At 43.7% G+C, this 15,132-nt stretch overlaps 1 protein-coding gene across 3 annotated transcripts in view; it reads left to right on the forward strand.

Moving 5' to 3' along the window:
• The window catches only part of DGKH (diacylglycerol kinase eta), a 113,175-nt gene that overhangs the window by 69,982 nt on the left and 28,061 nt on the right, over positions 1-15,132 (forward strand). For 2 of the 3 annotated variants that reach the window (XM_081014659.1, XM_081014661.1), the window contains exons 14-25: positions 415-511; positions 2,323-2,599; positions 3,421-3,537; positions 4,119-4,250; positions 5,220-5,337; positions 6,518-6,628; positions 6,764-6,860; positions 8,217-8,324; positions 11,376-11,489; positions 12,313-12,447; positions 13,496-13,662; positions 13,983-14,088. In XM_081014659.1, the coding sequence (XP_080870785.1) occupies positions 415-511; positions 2,323-2,599; positions 3,421-3,537; positions 4,119-4,250; positions 5,220-5,337; positions 6,518-6,628; positions 6,764-6,860; positions 8,217-8,324; positions 11,376-11,489; positions 12,313-12,447; positions 13,496-13,662; positions 13,983-14,088 (1,579 nt within the window). The remainder of the gene's footprint in view (positions 1-414; positions 512-2,322; positions 2,600-3,420; positions 3,538-4,118; positions 4,251-5,219; positions 5,338-6,517; positions 6,629-6,763; positions 6,861-8,216; positions 8,325-11,375; positions 11,490-12,312; positions 12,448-13,495; positions 13,663-13,982; positions 14,089-15,132) is intronic. The other variant, XM_081014660.1, reaches the window with a different exon arrangement.

A 15,132-nucleotide genomic window follows, 5' to 3' on the forward strand; every position in this document is an offset into this window, starting at 1 on the left:
TATTCTCTTCCACACACACACACACACACTGCCTCTAAGTCTCATGCTGCCACTGTGCAGGGAGAAGGGGCATTTGAGAAGGTGGCAGTGTCTGGAGTCTTCCCTTTGCTCATTCTTGTGTGGTGTCCTTGTGAAGACAAAGGAACCCCTTCATTCCTCACCCTGGCTCCCCACCACAATGGGTCCGGCCGCAAGAAATATGGCAAGAAGATAAGGGAGCATGAACCCAGATGCGCATGGGCTGTGAAATCTAGGGGCCGTTGCTTGTGTGATAGAAAATGCATGGCTGCTAGGCTCTAAATGGATGTTCATTGGGAACAGTGAAACTATATTACAGCCTCAAACAGAATTGATATTCCAACATCACCACTTCCCTTTCTCTTTACCTTGGCGTTTCTGTCTCTTTCATAAAAGGATATTGTGTGAAACTGTAAAAGGCTTTGTGGCTAAAATAGGAAAGAGCTGTGACAGACCCATGGAGAACACAGAAGCTGGTGCTATGGCCATTAAAGTAAGAATTAAGCTTTCCTTCCTTAAAAAAACCCTCACTTCAAATGTATCCGTGTTAGAAATTTCCCAGTGTTAAGAGTTGCTTCTTTGTATAAGTTCTCAAAACGATTTTAGTAAAACACTTTTTAGTAAACTCTTGTGTGAAGTCAAGAATTGGTTAAATCTGTATTGTATTTTAAATTGGTTTTACTTTTGGTTTTCCTAAGTTTCCTTGTGAAGTTCATTCGGAAGGCAGAGTAAACATTTTTGTCCCAAGTTCTAAAATAGCTTTAATGAATACCGATGTTGTACAGTTTATTATGACTGTGCCCTGGCTTTGCCCTCCTAGAATGCAACAACAACGACAACGTCTTGAGATCCATATTCTTCATGACAGAAAATTTATGAAGGGAAAGAGAGCAGGAAATATCAAAGCTCCTAGTAGGCAGCCTTTTGGATGCCTTAGCAAAGTCCCCATATGGAAGGATCAGTTGTATGGGGCAGGACAAGCCATGCCACCTAAGGCGACACTTGGTTACTCTTTGGGCAGTGACAGAGAAGCGGAAACGTTAATCTGCTGGATGGGGGAGCCTGAAGACCAAACGGCTGTATAGTCTTAGACCTAGGCTTCTCTCTTAACAGAAGCCCTGCTTGCTCCCAATGGAGGTGGCCGCCGTGATTCATTCAGACCTAAGTAATGAGTGCCACACCAATTTTCCAGTGCTCGTCTCTAATAAAACCGGTGTGGCGGTCAAGATAGGGCAGGGCGGGGACACTGTTACAGGCCTGCAGACATGAAGACCTAAATCTCACTCGTGTGAGAAGGTTTCGTAACAGGAGAACCTTACTTTAAACCAGGGGTGGCCTTTTCGAGCCTAAAGGATGCATTGACCGTTGGGTCAGCTCTACAAGGTCCTTACGCCGGCACTCATACCACACGCACAGCATAAACAGTGTCCACACATACAGGGAGCCACATGCACGCACACACACTTCCCAGTCCTACCCACACTGAGTGACTGTGGTTTTAGGAGTGGCTCCCGCATAAGTGTATTTTCACCCCCCCTGACTCTAGATAGTTGGGTTCCTGGAGGGTTTCAGCAGTGGCTCCTGCAGCCACCATTGACGGCTGGTCAGTGTTCTCTGAGAAGCTCTGATGCTTCACCATTGGTCAGGAAACATCTTGGAGTTGGAGCCCACTTTCTGGAGTGCTCCAACCAATTCAAAATGGCGGTGGCTCGCTCATTGATGCTGCAGAAGCCAATGACGTTGCTTCCAAAAAACATTGCTTTGAGGTGTCCCATCCAAGTTAGACTAATGGACTATGCTGAAATGGCAAAGTTGATGATAAAATTAAGAAGAAGAGACGGCAATGAATTTAAGGAATAGTGGAAGGTGTTTATTGCATATATACAGAAGCAATGTACAGAGGTTAATACATTAGCAGGGTTTTAAGTTTACTTGTGATTTTACAATGAATGGCTAATAGGTGATTTAAATATGTTATAAATTTAACAATGGACATGCAACATGTTGACAAATAATGGAACCAGGGAAGGGATTAGAGGGAAGTCAATTTGTTTTGTTTTGTTTTTGTATTGTTGTTGTTTTCTTATTTTTCTTACTTTTGGAAAATCAATAAAATACTATTAAAACAAAACAAAAAACATTGCTTTAAAAATGAGAAAACTGTAGTAGAATTGTTGGCATTTGTCAGGGAGCTGGTGGGCTGCTTTATTGTCAAAACAATTGCTTAGTGTTTATTTAGCCTTACGTATGAATGCGCATTTCTTTTTGTGTATATTTCTTTCCGTTTGTCTGTGACGTTGTTAGTGTTCAGAGCTGAACGAGAAGCTCAACCTGTTGCTTCAGGCCCTTCACTCTGAAGCCCAGGTTGCCCCTGTGTTGCCGCGAAGCACTTCCCCCATTGCAGAGGAAGCAGCCGAAGAGTCATCAAGCGAAGAGTCTCTGTCCGATGCCAAGGAGCCGCTGACAGAGAGCAACAGAACATCTGTCCCACACCAGATCTTCAAGCCCCGAGAACAGCTCATGCTCAGAGCAAATAGTCTGAAGAAGGCTCTCAGGCAAATTATTGAGCAAGCAGAGAAAGGTGTGCTTCTGGAAGACAGTCTTGCTTATTAACTTTACTTGAGACATTTTCTGATTCATTTTTTAAAAAAATAATCCCACTTACTACAATGCTAACTACTTGTATGCTTGATTTTTTGTTGTTGCACTTATAACATGAATAAAGTATCAAACAGAATGAGGAGGGAGTACTCAGGTCTCAGGTAGATGGCAAACTACTATTTAGTCGCAAATGCCTCTTCTTGGGGAAAGGTGTTTGAGAGGGTGGTGTCAGTCCAGCTGCAGAAACTTTGAGAGGAAACTATTGCAGATGCCTTCTGAAAATTTAATAGTGCTTTGCTTATCCCTCTTTTACTGAGAGGGAGTACAATAATACAGTGGTACTTTGGGATGCAAACGGAATCCGTTCCGGAGTCCCGTTCGCATCCTGAACAGAACGTAAGACGTGGCGGCGCATCTGCATTTTGCCGCTTCCGCGCATGCGTGTCACGTCATTTTGAGCGTCTGCGCATGCGTGAGAGGTGAAACCCGGAAGTAACGTCCTCTGTTACTTCCGGGTTGCTGTGGAGCGCAACCCAAACATGCTCAACCTGAAGCACATTCAACCAGAGGTATGACTGTAATAGTAAATGCACATGAAAAGAATGCACAAATTTCCCATAGTGTTTTCCAGTAAAAACCAAATGTGTAAATCCACCTTAACATTCAGGAGATATTATTGGGAGTCTAGCAGTACATTTTCTTTTTCTTTTTTACTTGCATACTTAACTCTTATTTAGTGAGACACGATAGATTTCAGAAATTTGAATAATAACATGGACAAGTACTTGCCTTCTCTTGTAGTTGTAGATGAACAGAATGCCCATTCGGAAGTGCAAATAAATCAGTCGTTGGTGAAGTATAGTAAGGAATTGGATGAATCCAAAGAAGAAGATACAAAGGAATCTGAAGCTCACCCAGGTCAGTAGCCAAAAAAGTAGCCATTGCTTAAGGATTCTAAATAAGTCTGCAATGAGTCTTTTTCAGTAAGGCTTACACAGGGAGTGAAGCTCATACTTCCATACTTATGTTCAAGCTCTGTTTGTTATTTCTCTATGGAGTTCCCACTCCTCTTTTATCTTAGCCCAAATATGTGCATGAATATTCTTGATGGAAGCTCCAAGACTCTAGGGCCTCGTATAGAAGATGTCCTTCGCTCAGGCTCTTTCCATCTCATTCATCAGCTGGAACCTTCAGTGGGATAAACCAATTGCTATTCACCCCTTTGCTTTCCTTCCCACCTTTCCCCCACTGCCCATTTATTTAAACCTCAACAAACAATACACAGGGCAGTGATATAAAAGCCAAATGCAAAGGCACGCAAAAATATATCACCAAGGGCGGCTGCTCCACAATAAACAAGCAAACTAATAAATCGCAGGTGTAGCCTTTTTCGGATAAAGAAAACGTACACGTATGGCTTATTTATTCGTTTTATAGGTAAAAAACTCGATTTATTTCTACTTAGGGATATGTATATATATTTCTGTCTCTCTGAATAGTTAAAACTGCCCCCAAATCTCCAGTTGGACGCAGAAGTCGCATTACTTCACATGCAAGTTCTTTTTCAGCAACAACCTGCACAGCCAGCAAAGAAAACCTTCCAGTGCTGAACACAAGGATAATTTGCCCAGGTAATAAGGATTTTAAAATTCTCTAGTCCATTGCCTCGAGTTTCCAAATATATACTAGTGCAGTTTTTCTAAGGACCTGTCAAAAGAAGCTTGGTTGTTAACATCTTTCTCCCATTTTCAAAAGAGCTTACACATTGCTCAGGGACGCGGGTGGCGCTGTGGGTTAAACCACAGAGCCTAGGACTTGCCGATCAGAAGGTTGGCGGTTCGAATCCCCGCAATGGGGTGAGCTCCCGTTACTCGGTCCCTGCTCCTGCCAACCTAGCAGTTCGAAAGCCCGTCAAGTGCAAGTAGATAAATAGGTACCTCTCTGGCGGGAAGGTAAATGGCGTTTCTGTGCGCTGCTCTGGTTCGCCAGAAGCAGCTTAGTCATGCTGGCCACATGACCCGGAAGCTGTCTGTGGACAAACGCCGGCTCCCTCGGCCAATAAAGCAAGATGAGCGCCGCAACCCCAGAGTCGGTCACGACTGGACCTAATGGTCAGGGGTCCCTTTACCTTTGCACATTGCTCAAGCCTGAGACTTCAAGCTATGACTTTGAGATATGGAGTTCACCGGGAGTCTTAAAATAATAGAATCAAAGAATGGTAGAGTTGGAAGGGACCCAAAGGCCATTTAGTCCAACCCCCTGCAGAAAGGAAACTCTGAAATGATGGCCCAGAGAGGTTGGGGATGGAAAAATAGCGGGGGGTTCATATAGTTTTGCTGCTTCCCATCTTCCACAGATCCCATTTCTCCCCAGGTCCTTTTATTTCCAATGTTTCCCGTAGAAAAATGAACACCCTGAAAAACATTCAAAACTAAAACAACCTCATATGAAATATTTCCGCTTTTAGAATGAGTGAAATGCTTTTCAGGGTAATGTTTTAGCTACCCACTTCTCGTCCTCCCTCAAAATGATTTCTAACAGCTAAGATAAAACTACAGTATTGGCTAATTGTAACATGCATTTCCCTGTTTTCCCATCAGGTCTAAGAGCCGGTCTGGCGGCTTCTATCGCAGGGAGTTCTATTATCAGCAAAATGTTACTAGCCAACATTGATCCATTTGGTGCTACGCCATTTATTGATCCTGATCCAGAATCACTGTAAGAAGGAAAAAATGTTTTGCTTAATCCTTATAGTTTTCTGTTTCACATTTACTTGGCAATCCTATTTCTCTCTCTACACCAAATTAATATCCAGAAAGTCATGCCGCAAACGAAGGAAAGTTTGAGTGGTTTTAATGGATTCAAAAGTCCAGAACTCTTAAGTGAGAAATTCTTTCTTAAAAATAAAAACAGCAGACCTACACAATTGTAGTTCCCAAATGAGGTCATTAGGTAGTCAGCTGTTCTATCCAGTGTGGTGTATTGGTTAAGAGCAGTAGACTCGTAATCTGGTGAACCGGGTTCGCTTCCCTGCTCCTCCACATACAGCTGCTGGGTGACCTTGGGCTACTCACACGTCTCTGAAATCTTTGAGCCCCACTCACCTCACAGAGTGTTTGTTGTGGGGGAGGAAGGGAAAGGAGAATGTTAGCCGCTTTGAGACTCCTTCGGGTAGTGATAAAGCGGGATATCAAATCCAAACTCTTCTTCTTCTTCACATTGTCCTAGGAAGAACTGATAAGTGATGTGCTTGAGTTTTGGACTTGAGTTAGAACTTCAGCTGTAGCTACCTTGTTCCTCCTTCACACACCTTCCTCCGAAAACAGTTTTAAGAGCAAGGGGGGAGACAGGATTAACAAGAGCAGTAGGTCTCCTCAAGCTGTGCAGCCATCCACGCTCTGTTTTTCTCCTCTCCCCTCAAGAAAGGAATGGAAGGGGTTGGGCGTGGAGGGACAAAAAAAAAGAGAGAATCTTCACATCTGTTCCGTGAGCAGTTGTGTAAATCAAAACACCTTCCCGGTGGACTGCCCCAACTCTGCATCACCTCTGTCATCGTGGGGGATTGCAGTGGGCAGGGGGTTCACTGACAATCAGGTTCCCCACCTTATGCAAGAAGATGTATTTTCCAGTGGCAGAAACCCAAGGTATTCTTCCCAAAAGATGAAGAAGGAGGAATGGCCAAATATTTATGTAACACACAGTTCTGTTGCTGTCTCATGGTGTGTGTGTTTGTGTGTGTGTGTGTGTGTGTGAGAGAGAGAGAGAGAGAGAAATGTGGGAAATTAGTGTAGAATCGGTTGACAAATTATAAATGTGTCATTGTATACTTGTACATACAGTTGTTGCAATCAACCTTCACCATGATAAGGTTATAATACAGTTGCACATTTGTCTACAGGGAAGGATATTCAGAGAAGTGCGTCATGAACAATTATTTTGGCATTGGATTAGATGCAAAGATTTCATTAGAATTTAATAATAAACGAGAAGAACACCCTGAAAAATGCAGGTAATTGAGTCAGAACCAAGACTTTAAATAGAAATATTTTCTGCAAACATGTATTTTTTTAAAAAAATGCTTCTTAGCAGTGGTTAGTGTGTGAACTATACGCCTGGGCATGATCATTTTTCCTTTTCCTTTTAGAAGCAGGACAAAGAACATGATGTGGTATGGTGTACTTGGTACTAAAGAATTACTGCAACGGACCTACAAGAACTTAGAACAAAAAGTTCAGCTTGAGGTAATATTTATATATCCCTAACTGCATCCCTGTCAGAGTTGGGCTGCAGGAACAGAAGGCTCCCTCCCCGTCCCCCATCCCTACAGGCCAGTCCCTTCATACTTACTTGTTTTATTTATTTATCCATTTCATTAAAAAAATTACACGTCTTGACTGGAAAAAAAGCACTCACAGCAATTTTTAAAAAAGATTAAATCGTAAATTCAGGGAAAATTCACAATACATAAAGAAGTTAAAATACTAAAACAGATTAAAATTCACATCAGCGTTTCTAAGTGTTTGAAACAAAATAAACAAATTCCTTCCAATAGCACCTTAGAGACCAACTAAGTTTGTTATTGGTATGAGCTTTTGTGTGCATGCACACTTCTTCAGATACACAGAAACACAAGTCACCAGACCCTTATATATAGTGAGAGGGTGGGGAGGGATATTATTCAGAAGGGTGGTGGGAATGGGTGATTGGCCGATAGGTGTGGTAAACCTGTTGAGGACTGTTAACGACTGCAATTGGTCTTACAGGAAAAAGCAAGGGGTGAGATGGCTAAAAATAGCTTTATCATGTATAATGAAATAAGAATCCAATGTCTCTATTCAGACCAGGTCTCTCCATGGTTTTAAGTTTGGTAAAAAAGGTAAAGGGACCCCTGACCATTTGGTCCAGTTGTGACCAACTCTGGGGTTGCAGCGCTCATCTCGCTTTATTGGCCAAGGGAGCCGGCATACAGCTTCCGGGTCATGTGGCTAGCATGACTAAGCCACTTCTGGCGAACCAGAGCAGTGCGCGGAAATGGCATTTACCTTCCCGCCGGAGCGGTACCTATTTATCTACTTGCACTTTGAGGTGCTTTCGAACTGCTAGGTGGGCAGGAGCTGGGACCGAGCAATGGGAGCTCCCCCCGTTGCGGGGATTCGAACCGCCGACCTTCTGATTGGCAAGTCCTAGGCTCTGTGGTTTAACCCACAGGGCCACCTGCGTCCTTTTTAAGTTTGGTAATAAGTTGCAATTCAGCAACTTCTCTTTCTAGTCTATTTCTGAAATTATTTTGTAATAAGACATCTACTTTGAGATCTTGTGTAGAATGTCCTGGAAGACTGAAGTATTCTCCTACTGGTTTCTAAGTGTATGGGTAGCCTTGCCTACCCAGGCACCCAAAATAGTACAGGGAGGGTGCCTGCTTGATTCCAACAGGCAGGGAGTTCCAATGTGCAGCCGCTGCCACAGTAAACGGTTTAATGGGTATAGAAAATCTGTGCTACGTAAACTCAATGACCTTTAGGTCCAATATGTGATTAAAGGATACAGCTAATTATTTCAGGGATCATTTATACAGTTGTTGTTTTTATGCATTTCAGTGTGATGGACAATACATCCCCCTCCCCAGTCTTCAAGGCATAGCTGTTTTGAATATCCCAAGCTACGCTGGCGGGACTAATTTCTGGGGCGGAACCAAGGAGGATGATGTAAGCAGGGTGAAGGGGGTTGTTTCTAAAAGTGTTTTTGCTGCCAATGTCCTGTGAAGCAGGATTTCTGCTGGTTCTATTGACAGTATGTTCAGGTTTGACATCTCCAGAAAAGCAATGACAAACCTAGACAGCATCTTAAAAAGCAGAGACATCACCTTTCCAACAAAGGTCCGTATAGTTAAAGCTATGGTTTTCCCAGTAGTGATGTATGGAAGTGAGAGATGGACCATAAAGAAGGCTGATCGTTGAAGAATGGATGCTTTTGAATTATGGTGCTGGAGGAGATTCTTGAGAGTCCCATGGACTGTAAGAAGATCAAACCGATCCATTCTGAAGGAAATCAGCCCTGAGTGCTCACTGGAAGGTCAGATCGTGAAGCTGAGGCTCCAAGACTTTGGGCACCTCATGAGAAGAGAAGACTCCCTGGAAAAGACCCTGATGTTGGGAAAGATGGAGGGCACAAGGAGAAGGGGACGACAGAGGACGAGATGGTTGGATAGTGTTCTCGAAGCTACCAGCATGAGTTTGACCAAACTGCGGGAGGCAGTGGAAGACAGGAGTGCCTGGCGTGCTCTGGTCCAGGGGGTCACAAAGAGTCCGACACGACTAAACGACTAAACAACAACAACTCTTAAAATGCCTACATATTTGTTATTTCTTCATATATGCATAAAATAGTAAGGCTTGCGTCACGCTGCAGTTCATCAACCCCAGCGTGATGACAGAATGACAGGCAGCAGACCCGTTAGGAGAGAAGGAAGCCGGGTACGCTTGCCCTGGGCCTTGATGCTGGCATGGGGGGCTCTGCCAGGGGCCTGCTGGACTTGGCATGCCGAGAACGCCCCTTGTCTCCCAGTCAACTTGGGGACTTAATGGGTGAAACGCCCATGATTGTTCGTATGCACTGCAAGTCTTTGATTTGCGTTGCTGGTCCAGATTTGAATAAAATGTGTAGCGTCAGACGGGGGGCCAACTTGAATAAAACATGGGGGGAGGGGAGCAGGTAAGCCCCACCCCACATAACATTGGGGAACAAAATTTTTGTTACATTGACACCTGCAATTGTTCTAACCTAATTTCGATGTGCTGATTTCATATCTGAAGTTGGATTTGTTCTGTAAGCTCTAGGTTTATTTTTTTTTGCAATTCATGTTTTTCACTTTTCACCATAATCTTTGTTTTTCACAACGCAAAAATTCAATATTTTATTAAACACATAGCCAAAGTGGTACAATATGAGTATAAATGTATATACTATGCTCCTAGTGTATATAGCACTATGAGTATAGTATATAGCATTGAACATGACATGTATAGCATTGAAGATGACATGTATATCTATGTACAGTTGGAGGTATGCAAAAAAATGTATTCACTTGGGATACACAGTATACTGGCGAACCAATTTTTTCCCCATTTTCTTTTGCATGAGATTTTTCAACTGTTCTTATATGTTCTTTCAATGCTGATTTCAAAACTGAAATAGATTGTTGTGTACATGCTATACAGTGGTACCTCTGGTTGCGAATGGGATCCATTCTGGAGACCCGTTTGCAACATGAAAAGAGTACAACCTGCAGTGGTGCGTCTGCGCACGCGCGGGTTGCAATTCAGCGCTTCTGTGCATGCGCGTGACGTCACTTTGCACTTCTGCGCATGTGTGAGCAGCAAAACCTGGAAGTAACCCTTTCCGGTACTTCCGGGTTGCCGCGGGACGTAACCTGAAAACATAACATGAAGCAGACGTAACATGAGGTATGACTGTAGTTATCTTTCAATTTCCAACTTTTGCTGATATGTCATATTTACACTGAGGATAAGTGGACACTGACACGTTGATCTACCCTAACCACATCAAGTAGACACATTTTTGTCTACTTGAAGAAGCCATGGTCCAATCTGAAAAATACAAATATTTAGGTTGCAAAACTATAAAAATAAAGAAAAATTTAGTTTGCAAAGCAATAATTACCATGTGGTTAGGGTAGATCAACGGGTCAGTGTCCACTTATCCCCAGTGTAAATATGACATATCGGCAAAAGTCGGAAATTGAAAGATAACTATAGCATGTACACGAAAATCGATTTCTGATTTGAAATCAGCATTGAAAGAACATAACAGTTGAAAAATCTCATGCAACAGAAAAGGAAGAAAAAAATGTTCCCCAGTGTAACCAATCATATGACATGGTGCCCACGCACAATCAACTTTGGGGAGGCCCAGCCCCCTCAAACATTATACTATGGAATCGAAGACCCCTTGGCCCCTGGGAGTTGGCTCCTATGGGGTCAGTTCAGATTAGGCGTTGACATTGTGCTGCATCTGATGAGCAAGACTCCCGCCCAGGGACCCAGAGAAGCTCTGCCTAGGCCTGGCAGGCAGCCTAGGTGAGCAGCTTAATGATGGTGAAGTGCCCCCTGCCTCGTTTAAAAGAGGGTATGGCTTGGGGAAAGCTGTGGGGGGATAGGCAAAGGAGCAGGCAAGGTGTAAAGAAAGCAGGGAGGGTTGGTCAGGTGTAAAGGGAGGAGGGCTGGGCCAGGTTGGTGGGTAGGCCGGGTTGGTAAACAGGAGCGTGGCAGTCCCTAAGCGTCTAATATAAACGCTGTCAGAACTTTTGCTGTTTTAAAATTGGAAAAGTTACAAAATATATAACAGTAGGGTTCTTTCAGCCACAGGAAAACTGGGTGAAGGGGCTGCCCCAACTGTTGATGGTCAGGAATCATGGAACTGTAGGGTTGGAAGGGACTATGATGGTCCATCCCCCTGGAATGGCAGGGGGTAATGGCTGTAAAGTGCCCCAAGGAATGTGGGGGTGGGGTTGCCCCCAACAGAGTGCATCTGAATTGTGTCCCAAATGCTTAACGTCTTCATTGAAGTTTGAGGGATGCTGATTTGTATACTGGAGCGCATGATGTGATTTCTCAATTGCACCCGTTCTGGTGTCCTCCTCGATGAGTTACATAATGGACAAAAGAGCAGCTGTAAGCTGCTGGTAGGCTTCCATCAAAAGTGTAAGCGCAGACTTGTGTTTCCTTTCTGTCCACCAGATCTTTGGGGCACCATCATTTGATGATAAGATTTTGGAGGTTGTTGCAGTATTTGGCAGCATGCAGATGGCCGTTTCTCGTGTTATCAAGCTACAGCACCACAGGATAGCCCAGGTACGTGTGTCTTACCGGGAGAGAAGAAACATAGCCCGCGAATGTGCTCAAGCGCACACGAATCAAGCGTTGACTTTTCATTTTCATTTTAAGCGTGTTGAGCACCATAAATGCCAAAATGCAGTAGCTTTTTGCCCATGAGTTGTACCTGGATGCACAGAAGCCACAGCTGTTAATGACCACACTTCTTTTTGGGAATCATCATGAACATCTCAGAGTGGTTTGATATTCTGGGGGTGTTATGTACTGAAGTTCTCACTCTGGGCCAGCAGGGGGGATACTGTAGATAGTTCAGGTCCACATATGCAAATAAGTGATCGAAAGTGACGTTCAGTGATTGGATAGCTACAGAAAATGGTTATTGTTGCGTTCTAGTGGAGCTCTATATAAGCAGGCTGGCTGAACCCTTCAGTTCAGTTCTGTTCTGGCCTGTGAATAAACAAGAGCTGTTTGAAGAATCGCTGTGTCGTCTGATATGTTCACCCACAACTTAACAGGGGGTTCCAGGAGCTTACCCAGGGTTCAGTGTCCTTGGAAGGAGGAACAGTAGAGACTATGGTGTATTTATGATAAATAGTTTATTTACACTGTTTGATCTCCACTGCTGATGGTGTCCTCACACCTGCATTCCCTGTCCAGGCAGCGCATTCTCTGAGCAGCACTGGTCGCTGATTTTACGTGCGCCTTAGCAGTTTCCTCTACCCTCCCTTCAATGACATTTCCCGTAGTTCTATGGTATATGAAAATGGGGGGGGGGGAGGAGTCTGCAGGTTGACATTTTCATGAAATCACCCTTTATTAAAATCAATTTACTCTCTTCCAGTGCCGGTCGGTAAAGATCACCATACTAGGAGAGGAAGGAGTCCCTGTTCAGGTGGATGGAGAGGCATGGATCCAACCTCCAGGAATTATTAAAATTGTGCATAAAAACAGAGCACAGATGCTAACCCGAGACAGGGTATGTGATAGAAAGGATATTATAATGGTATGGGGTTGCTCGTGCGTAAGTTGCCGCCTCTCCTGGCTATGTTGCCTTGTTAAACCTTTCTGTCTGGACAGCCCTTCAATTCGTGGCTGCCTCAGTCGCTAGCAGAATCCGTCAGTGGGCGTTTCTTAAACCTTTTCCAACATAAAAGTTGTTTGACACCCAGTCTCCTCCTACTTTCTCTGCGCGGAAGTCTTCTGCGCAGGGAGGGCGTGGGTAACGGAGGACCAGTGCTCTCCCCGCTGGTGTCCGGTGAAGAGTCTGGGAGCCCTCTCGCCGATTTCCCCATCTGCCCCTCCTTATTCCTGGTGTTGCACTGAATTGCTTCCCCATCTGCTGAGCTGCCTCTCTCCCTGCTGGGCCCTTCTCCAGCATCATTGGAGAGCCTTCCCTCCACCTCTAGCTCCGATGTCAGTTCCCTGACAGATATTTTGTCTAATATATAATGGGTTGCCTTCAAGTCCCACCTAGGGTAGACTCACTGAAAGGAATAAACTTGTTAGTTATGTCTATTACCTTCAATGGGACTATGCTGAGGATTATTAATTATTATTATTAGAATTTATATACCACCCTATACCCAGGGGTCTCATTGAATACCACTTACTGTCTCCTGTATAAATCCCTTTGTGAGGAATTTGATTTTTCTGTGCATTAAGAAACATAAGTAACATGCAACAATAAGGTTAGTGTAAGTATGTGCTTCAAATACCTTAATCTTTTTAATGGGGAAAAGGTAAAAATCCAGCCAGCCTCACGTGTACATTCACATGTGTGTATTTACACACGTGCAGTATTTACTATACAGCAGTACTCTGCAGTATTTTGTGTTTGTCTTTGGTTTTTCACCAGGGATTGTATGCTCCCACCCCCCAAATGCAGCCACAAATATTAAGCTTATTTTTGGCATTAGTTTTCATTGTAAAAATTAATAGTGAAGTATGGTATGAATTATTGTGTATAACGATCCTACATGGAAGCATTGGTATTCATGTCAAACAACTTCCTCGATTCTGAACAGGCCTTTGAGAGTACGCTGAAATCCTGGGAAGACAAACAGAAGTGTGATTCCTGCAAACCGATCCTGAGATCCCCTTTATACCCTCAACAGGCTGTGGAACTGGCCACTGAAGAGGAGACTTTGCAGATCCAGTCGTCTTCTCAGGCCGCAGAGGAGCTGATTAGCAGGTACCTTCGCCTTGCTTTCTTCACGAGGCCTTAAACTTGACAAGATCCAGGTCTGACAATGTCTTTGCATCTAATGTGCCGTAACTTAGACCAAATATTGTGCTGAAATACCATGTCAGTGGACTGATTCTGAAAATTTTGCTTACCCAATTTGTCCCTCTGTCATGTTTTTGTGCCTTATGTGGCTTCCCTGGAACGGAACCTCTGCCCTAGTTGCGAGTGACCTGTATCTCTTTTCTTCCTGTTTGGGCAGCTGTTTATCGACGCAGAATGCTTTTCTCATTTCCTTTCTGTTTTTCCACCCACAACATTTGTTGCAGAATCTGTGAAGCTGCGAAGATACACAGCTTGTTGGAACAAGAACTGGCTCACGCAGTAAATGCATGCTCTCATGCGTTAAACAAAGCCAGTCCAAGTTTTTCGGAGGTAAAGGAAATCTATGGTGCTAGTTGAATATGATTATTTTGTTATTTATTTCATTTGTCGTTTGCTTCCTATGAGGTATTTTGAAGTTACAGTGGTACCTCAGGTTATATACGCTTCAGGTTACATACGCTTCATGTTACAGACTACGCTAACCCAGAAATAGTACCTTGGGTTAAGAAATTTGCTTCAGGATGAGAACAGAAATTGTGCTCTGGCGGTGCAGTGGCAGCGGGAGGCCCCATTAGCTAAAGTGGTGCTTCAGGTTAAGAACAGTTTCATGTTAAGAACGGACCTCCGGAACGAATTAAGTACTTAACCCGAGGTACCACTGTATTTACAACACAGTCAATACATATATGAAACACTTCCCTATATAAAAACAGTTTTAAAACAAAAACCATCCATTACCAAAACAATTAAGACAATGATTACATACAGAACAAGGTGTACATATACCGTATTTTTTGTTCTATAAGACTCACTTTTTCCCTTCTAAAAAGTAAGGGGAAATGTGTGTGCAACTTATGGAGCGAATGCAGGCTGCGCAGCTATCCCAGAAGCCAGAATAGCAAGAGGGATTGCTGCTTTCACTGCGCAGCGATCCCTCTTGCTGTTCTGGCTTCTGAGATTCAGAATATATTTTTTCTTGTTTTCCTCCTCCAAAAACTAGGTGCGTCTTGTGGTCTGGTGCGTCTTATAGAGCGAAAAATACGGTATATATAATCCATTTCAAATCCAATAGCAACAGCTCCACTTAGAAGGCTTGTGAAGAAAAGTCTTCAGCAATTGCCTCAAAACAAGATGGCACTTGTCTGATACATCGCAAAAGGGAATTCCAAAAGTTAGGTGTCATCATCCCTAAGGCCCAGTTACAACATGGTCAGAATGGACCTGCAGACTGCCCTCTCCTCAACATACTTGTCCCAGATCTCCACATGACCATCTCATGTACATGCTAAATGGCAATGGGGGCAGGATGGGACCCTGTGGCATTCCACAGCACAACTGCGAGGGAGCTGAGAAATCACCACCCAGTGCTATTCT

Source organism: Podarcis pityusensis, assembly GCF_964106645.2.
Source record: "Podarcis pityusensis genome assembly, chromosome: 7".
Taxonomy (NCBI): Eukaryota; Metazoa; Chordata; class Lepidosauria; order Squamata; family Lacertidae; genus Podarcis; species Podarcis pityusensis.